Source organism: Hippichthys cyanospilos, chromosome 18 (genome assembly GCF_059441005.1).
Source record: "Hippichthys cyanospilos isolate Australia breed blue-spotted pipefish chromosome 18, RoL_Hcya_1.0, whole genome shotgun sequence".
Taxonomy (NCBI): domain Eukaryota; kingdom Metazoa; phylum Chordata; class Actinopteri; order Syngnathiformes; family Syngnathidae; genus Hippichthys; species Hippichthys cyanospilos.
In genome coordinates, this window is record NC_142386.1 from 6,768,338 (window position 1) to 6,779,721 (window position 11,384).

Below are 11,384 nucleotides of genomic sequence, written 5' to 3' on the forward strand. Positions count from 1 at the left end.
CTGATTTGCCTCTTTAATGATTCTGCACAATCATTCCTAATATAAAACGACTTTGTTTTACCACAGCAACACCCTGGTGCATTCAATTCATTTTCAGATAAATGACCAAATAAATTTGATTAATTGTGCAACTACTGCTAAGCCATCCTCCCGATCAAACATTTAGCTCAGACCCTTGCTTTAAATGATAAAAGAAATGGCTCGAGCAGTACCTGTCCTTAAAAAAACTTTGCTCTGTACTTGGCATTTAGATCACACTATTTGTTAGGACAGCAACGGCCTCGAATGACACCACATGACCTCGGTCTGATCAAAAAATCAAAAATCAGTTTATTGTTTCCACTGTCAACAAGGAAAGTAAGAGTTGCCTCACCGGCTTTTGAACTCTTCTGGGAACAGTAGAATCTTTACTGCAGGGGATAAAAAAAAAAACCTAGAATGCCACTTTGTTGCACAAAGATTTCTTTCACTTGAACTCAGGTCACGTTTGTGCAAAAATCTGCTCACAAACAGAACACAAAAGCAGCAATGACAAATAACAAGAATACCTCAAATCCATTCCCTCTTATGTGTTTTCTGCCGCAAATCCAGCACTCGAAAGTAATGTTGGCGTTACCCATGACGCGGCCTCTCTCTTGACACACAATTAGGCATTTTGTGCGGCGTGCTCCCTGAGTGGGACTTGTTTTCGACTGGACGTCAGGTCACCTCTCCTGCTTGACCGATCAATTGGGAGGACTCCATGTTGGGTGGTCGAGCGGCTTAATGGCAACTCTCGCTTATTTCTTGTACATTTAACCAAAAACATGTCCGGACCACTCAAACTGTCGGGAACAAGATGCGCCCTGTTCTTCTCTGCTTTTGCATCAATAAAGACAATTTTCACCTAAAGGGGTTTTGGCGCATCTGAGTTCTGCTTAATGAAGCCAGGGAATTATCTGCGTTGCGTCTTTGGCGCTTTGCTAATAAAAACATAACATGCGCCTTGTGAGCGGCAATGCGTATCTGTGTCTCAGCAGGAGGTCAGGACTGAAATGAACTGTGGGATTGAGGACCTTGGGAAGTTTGGACAAATGCAAATACAACAAACCATTCAATTGAGATTTGTAAGAAAAAAAAACAAGAACCATACACACACAGCAAATTAACGTAGTGGCCTCCCAAGTTCGAGTTTTCACGCTATTGTGCTAACAGGCTTCTTCGCCTGAAATCCACCCTTGGCTCCTTAGTTTCTGACTCTTGAAATTAAAATGCAAAGTGAAATTAAATGCAAATCACCGCACAGAGGGCCTTGGAATTTTTTTGGTATTTGCAGTATGAGTGGATTTATAGTTAGGATAACAGTGCCCTCTGTTGGACAAATGATGACATTACATCAGCGATTTACGCATACGTGCTGCGCCACCTTTCGCATGATTACTGGCAACTATCTGCTTGAACAAAACTGTTTTTACTGTTACGGTTTCGTTCCATATAAGGTCCTTTTTGATCCAAGACGTTGTTGCTTCCCGTTATAACTAAATGGAGTAATCAGAGTAAAATAAAAATTAAAAAAAAAATACAAAAATTAAAAAAACATGACCTCACATAGTTTTGCTCAAAAGTCGACTATGTTGATGCTCATACTATATTAAAAAAAAACAAAAACAAAAGTGCGTCATGAGAAAAGCAACTCACACTATATGTGTGGGATTACACGTTTATTGCTTTAACGTTGTTATAACATTTAGTACATAGAGTATTTGGTGATTAAAAATACACGGTATCTTATCGATTCATTTGCTCACAAAAAATAATACAACCTGAAAAATCATAATAAATACGTTTTAAAAAAAAAATGCATGTAAACCTGAAATATTTCTTACCAATTGTCAAACTTGCCTATACCAATTTGTACTCAAACGCAGACAAGATTTCGAAAGGTAAATTCTGCCTCTCCATTCCAATGTTGCTCGTACAGTTGTACCTTTTTGTAACTTTGTCTTGCCTGAGACAAGTGTTTCTGTTTAAGCGTTTAGACTTAAAATTCATACACTGCTTGAAATACAGCACATTAAATGTGGCCTCTGTTATGAATCAAAGACCAGTTGGTCACATCATTGTGTCCTAATAAAGTTGAAGTGCTGCTTGTTATTTGCTCGTGGGAAGACTACTGTATATGAAAAGTATACATGTTACATTGCTGCTTGGCAAAGGGACAGCTCTACAATAGTCAACATCTCAAATGCAAGGAAAGTTCGCAAACTCTTCATAAATTCACTGGACCTGATTGGACATGCAATATAACTGTTTTCTTTTTTTTTTTTTTAAATAACCATAATAAAAGGTTTGTATCCACATTGATATATTTGACTGATTGGTAAGGCAAGCCAAATCCTGACCACAAAACATTGTGGTTTTAAGATGACATATAACAGATAACATAACATGAGATTTTTTGTGTGTGTGCTTCTAAGGCTTTGGTGATGTAATTTCCTCTTGTGAATTTTTTTCAATCAGGGGTGTCCAAACTTTCTTTTGAGGGCCATATACAGAAAACTAGATATCAAAATGAACAAAGCAAGCAATTACACGGTCTGTATGATAGGTATTTTAAAAAACCCGTGATGGCAAGACTTTCTGTTGAAGGTGAAGAAGGAGGATGTTTTCACCCTTCTCATGCAGTCTACAATCAAACCCTTTTATTTATTTATTTATTTATTTATTTTAAAATCCCATTGTGGGCCGTGTCAAAATGTATTTATAGCCTATGCCGCGGGTTCTAAAAATGCAGAAGGTGGGCCGCAAATGGCTCTCGGACCTTAGATTGGACACCCCTGTTATAAATCATAACAAACGCTAAAGTGGTCCAAAAAGCAGGTTGATTGCGGCGCCTGGAGAAGTTCATGGGTCCAGAAGACCCGCCGCCACAGGAAGCGACATCAGCAAGGACAAAATCCACGGCGCCGATCCAAACGTCAGCGCGATGGCCGAGCAGATAGGTAGGATCCCTGCAAAGAGTGCACAATATGAACCAGCCCGTATGGAATTGTTTTTTGACGCAAGGAGAAGAGGGCGGCGACTGACTGTGGTGAACGGCCATGCTGTTTTCCTTCCAGCCGGTGCCTTGGTAGACCCTGCACGTGTACGTGTAAGGTTTCTCGTCGGCCATGGGCGCCCAGGTGAGGCGGCACAGGTTGGGCTCAAAAAGGCTGACGTTGCTCCTCCTGCGGTCCTCGATGGACACGTAGACCACGGCGTTGGGGTAGGTGCTGCCCACCAGCCTGCTATCCTGACGATACTCGCAGTAGGGGCCCGGGATCTCGCCCGAATCAGGAAACTCGCAGTCCACCCTCACGTTCCGCTCCAAGTAAGTCAAGCAGGGAAACATCTGAGGCCCGCGCGGCGGGAAAACAAACGTCCACAGGGAGCTCACTGAAGGTCCGGACACAAACAAAACGAGAAGCTTGTTCACTTTTCCTGAGCGGAAGCGGACGGAAGCAAATGGGTGTTAGCGGCCAGAGGAGTTCCTTACAGCAGCTTGTTTGACATTATTTTCATTAAAAGAAGCGAGCGGACCGAACCGACGTCTGAATCCACAAACAGGAGCATTAAGTTGAGATTTATCCTGCGTTAAGAACTCTTCAAATTTGTATTGTTTACTTACCTGTGTTATCGTATTTTGAAATATTTGCTTTTAATCTGGAAGGCGTGTTTACGTTCATCAACTTTTAGCGGTACTCGTGGTTACCAAGCTTCTTGGTTTCAAGAAAAGAACTAGCAGACTGAGCCAATGTTTGAGTCCATCCTCGTTCACACGCAGGGCCTTTAAGATGACATTTATTTTGTGTTATGAATTCTTCAAGCGCTTTGGTTTTTAATGAACTGTTATATCTCACTTTGAAAATGCTTAGATTAGAGATCATTTAACATGATTTCTGCAAGTATTTACAAATCTAAATGTTTTTCAATGTCATGATAGGACAACGGTTTTCTTTTAAAATAAAGAGCAAACTAACTGGAACATGAAGCAACTTCTTGCAAAACTGTTTTACAGTGACTCTTTGTAAAATATTGTATGCTTTATTTATTTATTTTTATAGATGCACATTATCAATAGTGGCGCAATTTCCTGGCAGATGAGCCAGAAATAAAATTGATGTTACTGATATACAGCAGAATATACCACTACAGATGGAGTTCCAAAGTTTACCAATCATGGATGGCGCTGCACCCTATTTTAAACCTTTTTCTTTTCATCAAAAAATGCTTTGCACCGGCTAGTAAAGTACTTGGCTGAGAAATAGAAACGTTTCACAGGGGGTACGTCATTGGAAAAAGATAGGTTGATATTTTGTTTGTGCGCTACTTCTTTTGGGATAGTGTCACCCCATTCATCCTCTCTTATAGTTTCCCTTTTCAAATTTGAGTAAAAGTGGACATCAACAAGCAGGCGGCAGGTGGACAACCTCCAATTAACAAAGGGACTTACTGTGAGTTTGGTGTGTTATGGCGATCCTGGCCAAGAGGAGGCATGTCGTGGTGAAGAGGTAAGGCGCCATTTGGGAATCCCGGCTCACGTCAATGACCTTCACAGCACCTTCTCACCTGCAGACACAGCGAGAGATCTATAGGTGGAATATACAGCGGTGGCGACAGTACTGTATAGCAAAATGGGAACGCGCAACATCCTGCCAAATGAGTGCGGGCTGCAGATGTGACGACGCCCATGCGGACGGTGACTTTGCACTGCGGTTTGCAGCTTGCATGCGGCCTCGCGCTCACTGCGGCTCGCAGCTTGCGTGAGGCTTCACGTTCAGGTCTCTCGTCCGCGGTGCATTTGACAACATCAGATTTCGCGTCGTCACCAAATGTCTGAGCGCCCTACCTGCTTGTTGGATACAATCCGGTCAGGCAGCCGCTGACTTCCGATGTGCAAGCGCTCCGACGCACAAGTAGACGCGCACGCGCACACGCACAGAAAGTTGACGCGCACACCCTAAGCACAGAAAAAAGGGCGTCGATGAGTGACGCGTAGGTTTGTTTTTTTTATACTGCTTTTAATTCTATATACTTGTATGATGTCATCAAGTCCTGCGCACACCCCGCGCTCAAAAACTGCAATGTAATTCCAACGCTGGAGCCATGCCGCAGTCCGACACGAGCGTCCTCTGTTGGACAAATAGAGTAGTACACTCCACTCGACTTAAAGTGACGTCAGAGCCGTAATACTGACATCTAGCGTGGCGATATAAGAATGCACAATTTATGTTCATCGTGTTTTTGCTGAAGTGTTTTCCATCCGTCCAAACACCCATCCCGCCATCTGTAGCCGCTTATTCGCACTAGGGTCGCAGCCTCGCTGGTGCCTATCCCAACTGTCTTCAGGCAGTAGGCGGGGGACACCCTGGATTTGTTGCCATCCAATCGCAGGGCACACAGCGACAAACAACCATTCATGCACCCAATCACACTTAAGGACAATTTCGAATGTCTAATACACATACGTGCCATGCATGTTTTTGGAATGTCAGATAGAACCCACACGGGCTCGGGAAGAACATGCAAACCCCACGCAGAGGAGGGCAGAGCTGGCCCCCAATTTACATTAATTAGGAAAAAAAAATACAGCCTTAAAAAAATAATACTGGACTTAAACATTTCTGCTCACAATGAACATATTTGTGCATTATTTGAAATTTGGTATATTTGTTGTCGATAATTGAAATAAAACAATTTGGATGTAAATGCTCTCAAATGAAAGTTGAAAGTTTGCAGTTAAAGCACGTGTGGGTTCATTTCAAATTCATTGTGCTGGTGTTCAAAAGATGAGAATTGTGTCCCAATATTTTCTGAAAATCCACTCTTAGAGGAAAGTTGTACAAAGACAACGGAAAATATATCAGTGGCTCTCATCCTGTGAAATCTTTTTTTTTTTTCCTCAGCCAAGTACAGGGTATTACGGGTTACAGCTTAGTCTAAAACTGAAAAAAAAATAACCAAAGGCATCAAAGTGCCTGGAACAAAAAAAAAGATGAAAATTCTTATTTTTTTGCAATTACTTTTCACATGAAAAAAACAAAGCCATTTCCCTAGGGTCGTCCGCGTCCCGCCTAGGGGGGCCGGAGCCACTATTTGAGATGCACCGATAAAGCCCCAGCGGTACCCGCGCCCCCATTTTAGATTTGCCGTAATACATGTCTAGTTTCTATTAACTCAATAAATGGTATTTTTGTGACTTGGGCAGGGAGTGACATCAGTTGAGACAAGCAAAAAAATGCTTGACACAGTACATTGCAGAGGCGCTTTAATTAGCTGCTCGGGTTTTGTCTTTGAGAGGGCTGCAACGTCTCTGCCAATGTCCTCGGAGACTACTTTGGCACGGGAGGTGTTCAGCTAATGTCCTTGAAAAGATGGATGAGCAGTACGCACAGGATGTACCGCGGAGAGTTTATCATCAAGGGTAACGTCCTCCGTGTTTAAAAACAACTGCGCCCACAGTGCTTCAATGCAGATTTTTTGGCAAAAATATGCAATCTGCAAGAGCTACCGCAGGTCGGGGCGCAGCGCCCTCATTAAAGCCCGTCATGGCGGTCAAAGTCACTGTGCTGAATAATGCCTGTAAGTGCACCTTTGTTTTGTTAGTGTCACACATCAGTTGCTGACAACATTGACATTTCATCGCCCGGGAGACAAATAACAGCACAGCAGAACAAGTGGATCATAAACAAACCGGTACGCTATAAAAGCCATCAAACTCCGCTGAGGTACAACACATTTATGCGGGTCCGTATGGCAAAACGTGACCACAAAGACCTTTTTGCTAAGTATGGCTAAATTGCGGGAGAAACCTTACACGTTATGATATAGTGCTGTCCACCAAATCCTCATTTCATGGCCATAAGGATTTGCCACCATTAAATGAGGACCTGCGGCGTAGCCAATGAAATGTGTCGGCCGATCAACTTCTGTCCTCTAAAAGATGGTGCGAGAGAATCAAATCAATAGCAATGCCTTTGTAATGTTGATAAATGTCCCTTAACTGGAGTGGAGCAGCCCTTTCTCCCCCTCCCTCACTGTCCACCCCCCCTCCCCGCTCTCGCCAGCGTTTCTTCTAGCAGCCGACCTCCACTGTAACAAGCCCTGGCATCACTGCAGAGCACTGAGGAGAGCAATAAAACTGCGTCGGACAAGGTGAGAGTGATTTAGACGCTATTGCTTGCGCAATCTTGCATGGGGGGAAGATTGACTTTTTTGACATGAATGATTCATCAGATTGAATTTCTTTTCGCACAAACAATGATCTGTATGAATTTACGACGCTTTGGGTTTTCGAGTAAGTATTTGAAAAGTACGTGCAAGCAAAATTGCCCTTGGAATTTCTGTGTTTGTCAACCTCGGGGATGAATTTCAAGTTGGCGAATGTTCGGCGTTTCTAGGTGTGGTTATGAAGACCAATGCATCAAATGTCCAGTCAACTTTCGAGCTTGTCACTGCACCGCGTGATGCCTGGTCCCAATTGTGCCACCCTTGACCGTTGGGGCTCAGGACCTTCCCGACCAGTTAGACTCAATACGTATGTTGAAGAAAATGAAACGCTGTTTCTTTTTGTTTGTTTTTTTCAGGAAAGTTGCGAGAATGTTCCTTCTTACCGCAATTCTTTTGTTCGGTAAGCTCGTATTTTCTCGACTGACTGTGTTTCCAGCAGGGCTGATTCTGGGATGAGAATTTTAGCGGCGCCGACAGCGCCAAAGCATGTCCCATGCGGGGCATTTTTTATAGCGGTACGGTACGATTTTGCTATCCATCAACCAACTCAATAATGCTACTTTTCCATAAAAATCATTTGTCTATATAAATAATAATTGGTACGATCGATTCATCCTTTACTTTGTCCGTTTGCGACTGTCCAAATCCAGTCCAAAATGTTGATTATTGAGTTCCAGTATCCCAACCGGCATCTGAATCATAATGTGCATGCACTTTCTGCACTGCCCATTTGAAATAATGTCATGTTCGTTTTTTGAAATCGATGAAAGAAATTATTGATGAAACTAAAACAAATTTAATTGACAATCCATGATGAGAATACTTGTTTTAACACTTCCCGAGCTTATTAAAAATACGACAGAAATAACTTAAAATTTTGGGGGGTTCTTTGCCTCACTTAAACGGTGCTTGAGCACTTCCAAGTTAGCCACGCCTACGTTTTAATCCTCAAAAATGATCTGGACACACAAAAGCGAGCCATTTTTCATAGCCAGTACGTCTCTGCATTTCAGGCTTGGCATCGGCTCAGAAGGTGATTCAATTATCCTACTGCTCGATAGATGAGAACCACGTCAGGCTCGATTGCAAATATTCGCTCCCCGCGGAGTCGCCCCAAGTGCTCTGCAAGTACACGCAAGGAGAAAGGCTCCTGGACACCACTGACCCGGAGGAAGAACAGCATGCCCCCTACAAGCACCGAGCCAAAGCTCGCATCTTCCCGGGCAACATCTGCCGGCTGCTCTTCAAAAACCTGCCAAACGGCAAGTCCAATTTCACCTGCAACATCAAAACGGGCCAATCGGCGACCGCGTCCAAAACCTCGGTGGTGGAAAAAAGTAAGTGGCTACGGGCTGCCGACGTACTGTAACCGTTTGAACTCTGGCTTCAAAAGCCCACTGCGTTGTCGCCGCAGAGCTCCTCCTGCCCTGTTCCGCCCTGAGTGTCCTGTTACAAAGCTGCGGTGGCCTGCTGTCGACCTTGACCGCGCTCCCCGCGCTGCTCCTGGCGCTCGACTGGCTGTGAGCGTGGCGCCCGAGCTGCCCCGGCCCCCGTCATCCGCTGGCTGTCTCTGGACTCTCGCGGCAGCGTGCTGAGCCCAACACGCGCCGTATCCAGTATCGCTAGGCTTAGTGCGCAAACTGCATTCACTGTACTGTATCCTCAGCTGAGTTCAAGCGCCATCTCAGGAATATAGACATGACATGTAATGTATTCTGTAGTATTGCTACTTGACGGGCCCGTATCATGAGACTTTAACCTTTCCACAATGATCTTACCTATGGCACATTGGCGATTAATTTTCGTATGCAATATGAGGCTTTTCGCTAGCGACAGTTTGATCGAGGAAGTGAAACGTCTCGTTGAATGAAGCCGCGCCTCTCGGCGTGTGGCTGCCGCAACCCTTAGCGAAGTCGTTCGAAAGGCAATCGCTACAACGAAACAACAAAAAGCTAACCATGTAGCCATCGGTAATAGACGTGAAGGGAGCAAAAGAGGTGTTTTATTGAGATTGAAATCATCTGAAGCTGCCAACAAAGTAAAATACGTGTCAAAAGAGCACACAGAGCAGCACCTGTTACTCCTATCAAATGGGTCCCCTTGGGAAACCACTACTCTATAACTATAGTTCTGCCCACGGGTGAATTATGTCCTACAATTGTCTGGCTGCGTGCTCCCAAACACACATTTTTTGCCACTTGGACATTTTCTAAAGTCAAACTCTGCTACTACAAAATGAAAGGTCGCCAATTCTTTGTTTCAATTCAAATGTGCAAAATCTCTCCTCCCCAATCCTGAAAGTATTAAACATGAACGTGGATAAGGTGGGTGTGCAAAGGCGCTATGGGGTCCTTCCACCATATGGGAATCCAAACACGGTCTTTGAGGGCCTGTAACCTGCATGTTGTCCAAATTCCTTTCCCTGATGCTCCTGATTCAAATGAGCAGCTCATCAGCAAGCCTGATAACGATCCTGATCATTTTAATCAGGTGTGTCAGGGAAAGAAAGCTAAAAACCATGCAGGATACCGGCCCTCGAGGACCGAGTTTGGACTCTACTGTCCTACCGTCACAAGCCATTCTTCTCTGCTTGAGCCAGGTCAGTGCCGAGAGCCAGAATGAGTAAGGAATTCTTCGAAATGTATCAATGAAGGAAAATAACACTTTGAGTGTGTCTGAGGTCAGAAATTAACATTTCAACATGGTGGAAAAGTTTAATGGGTCATTCTAGTGATTCTACTGTATATATAACGAATGATTCTTTGCTAAGGAGTTTTAGGGTCAGCTTCCCCCAACCTAATGATTCTGCCAAAAAATTATTTGTCCGATAACATAAGCAATACTGGCTTCGAATGCATGCATGATAGTTTAATCAATATACAATAGATGGTTCTATTTAAATAAGTGAACGTTATCTCTGGTAACGCAAAGGATGTTTACATGCTCCTATAGCTAACTTTATCAGGATAGTTGCTGCGATGAGCACAATGATAAAAGTGCTATTGCATGAAACCTGCCGGGTTTGCTTTTCTTGTGAGAACACAAGAAGCGTACTACAGCTGGGATTAGAGACGAATAAGCAAGTTTTAATCAATCAAGCAAAGCACAGATGTTTGTTTAGACAGTTCATAAGCTAGCTGTTTACACAGGACGTTTCAAGTACAGTTGTGACTAAGAGGAGTGTCAGTGTTTATTGTTATATTTATACATATATCTGTGTCTATTGTGTACTATATTAAAAGGTTATATTGTAACCTTTGTCCACTGACCTCAATTCCATCGCAAAATCATCACATATGTTCTTAAGTTTATTAGTTTTAAACAATAAGAAGGCACCCTTAGATACACCACATTTCCTGCATGAAAACAAAGTCTTTTCCAGATTGTTGTAATTTTATCATTTTTAGCCTTGTAACAGATGGTCACAGAATGCTGTATACTCGAGGAAAATCTCACATCAAAGAATATAACACGATACAACAAAATGCAGAGTGGTTTATATAGCACTTTTGCTACAGCTATATGCTTCACGCAACATGAAAAAATAGAAAATAAAGAAATTAATAACATAAAAAATACATAAAAATAAAACAAATGCATAAAATATGGTGATATAAAATAAACAAAAATGTGTACAATACACAAATACATAAAAAAGAACATGTAAATATAATAAAACAAGAGAACAATGGAAACAATACAGTCCCGAATTATTGTGCATATATGCATTGTTTGAGTTTTAAAGAGATGTCATTGAGTAGAGCGTGCATGACGTCACACACCTCTGCTAAATTTAAAAGTAAACAGGAAGCTGTTAATTAGTAACTTACAGTGTATAGATACTGCAGCAACACGATTGGGTAACATTTTTCCGGAATTACCAACTGAATGAACATGTATGTCATGTGGTAATTGACTTACGTTGGTCTATTTGTTGAAAAAAAAAAGTGGTTGTCAGCTTCTTTTTGACCCAGTTACTGATTTAAGACAAACCATGTTTTTTTACTTTTGATCCAACTATTTGTATACTGCGCACACTGTATGTGCCTCCTGCCAGCTAAAGAAAAAAAAACTATAATTTGGAGCATTTATTTTTGTCTTTATTACTGATGAGATGAAATTCAATAATTACAGCA

At 42.5% G+C, this 11,384-nt stretch overlaps 2 protein-coding genes across 5 annotated transcripts; one reads left to right on the forward strand and one right to left on the reverse strand.

The window, feature by feature from the left end:
• Nucleotides 1-1,685: 1,685 nt before the first annotated feature.
• LOC148408731 (uncharacterized) lies at nucleotides 1,686-5,136 on the reverse strand. Its single transcript, XM_088441626.1, has 4 exons — nucleotides 4,868-5,136; nucleotides 4,472-4,587; nucleotides 3,067-3,414; nucleotides 1,686-2,990 (listed from the first exon to the last, which is right to left on the reverse strand). The coding sequence occupies exons 2-4, from the start codon at nucleotides 4,539-4,541 to the stop codon at nucleotides 2,884-2,886; spliced, it is 525 nt and encodes a 174-aa protein (XP_088297752.1). The 5' UTR covers nucleotides 4,542-4,587; nucleotides 4,868-5,136; the 3' UTR covers nucleotides 1,686-2,883.
• Nucleotides 5,137-5,983: 847 nt separating this feature from the next.
• Nucleotides 5,984-10,502, forward strand: thy1 (Thy-1 cell surface antigen). 4 transcript variants are annotated; one of them, XM_088441628.1, is made up of 5 exons: nucleotides 5,993-6,714; nucleotides 7,086-7,173; nucleotides 7,605-7,648; nucleotides 8,262-8,585; nucleotides 8,663-10,502. In XM_088441628.1, the coding sequence occupies exons 3-5, from the start codon at nucleotides 7,618-7,620 to the stop codon at nucleotides 8,770-8,772; spliced, it is 465 nt and encodes a 154-aa protein (XP_088297754.1). In that variant the 5' UTR covers nucleotides 5,993-6,714; nucleotides 7,086-7,173; nucleotides 7,605-7,617; the 3' UTR covers nucleotides 8,773-10,502. The 4 variants fall into 4 exon arrangements, with proteins under 4 accessions (XP_088297756.1, XP_088297754.1, XP_088297753.1 ...); XM_088441630.1 differs by lacking the exon at nucleotides 7,605-7,648 and adding an exon at nucleotides 7,688-7,763 and having other exon boundaries at nucleotides 5,984-7,173; XM_088441627.1 differs by having other exon boundaries at nucleotides 5,993-7,173.
• Nucleotides 10,503-11,384: the final 882 nt, after the last annotated feature.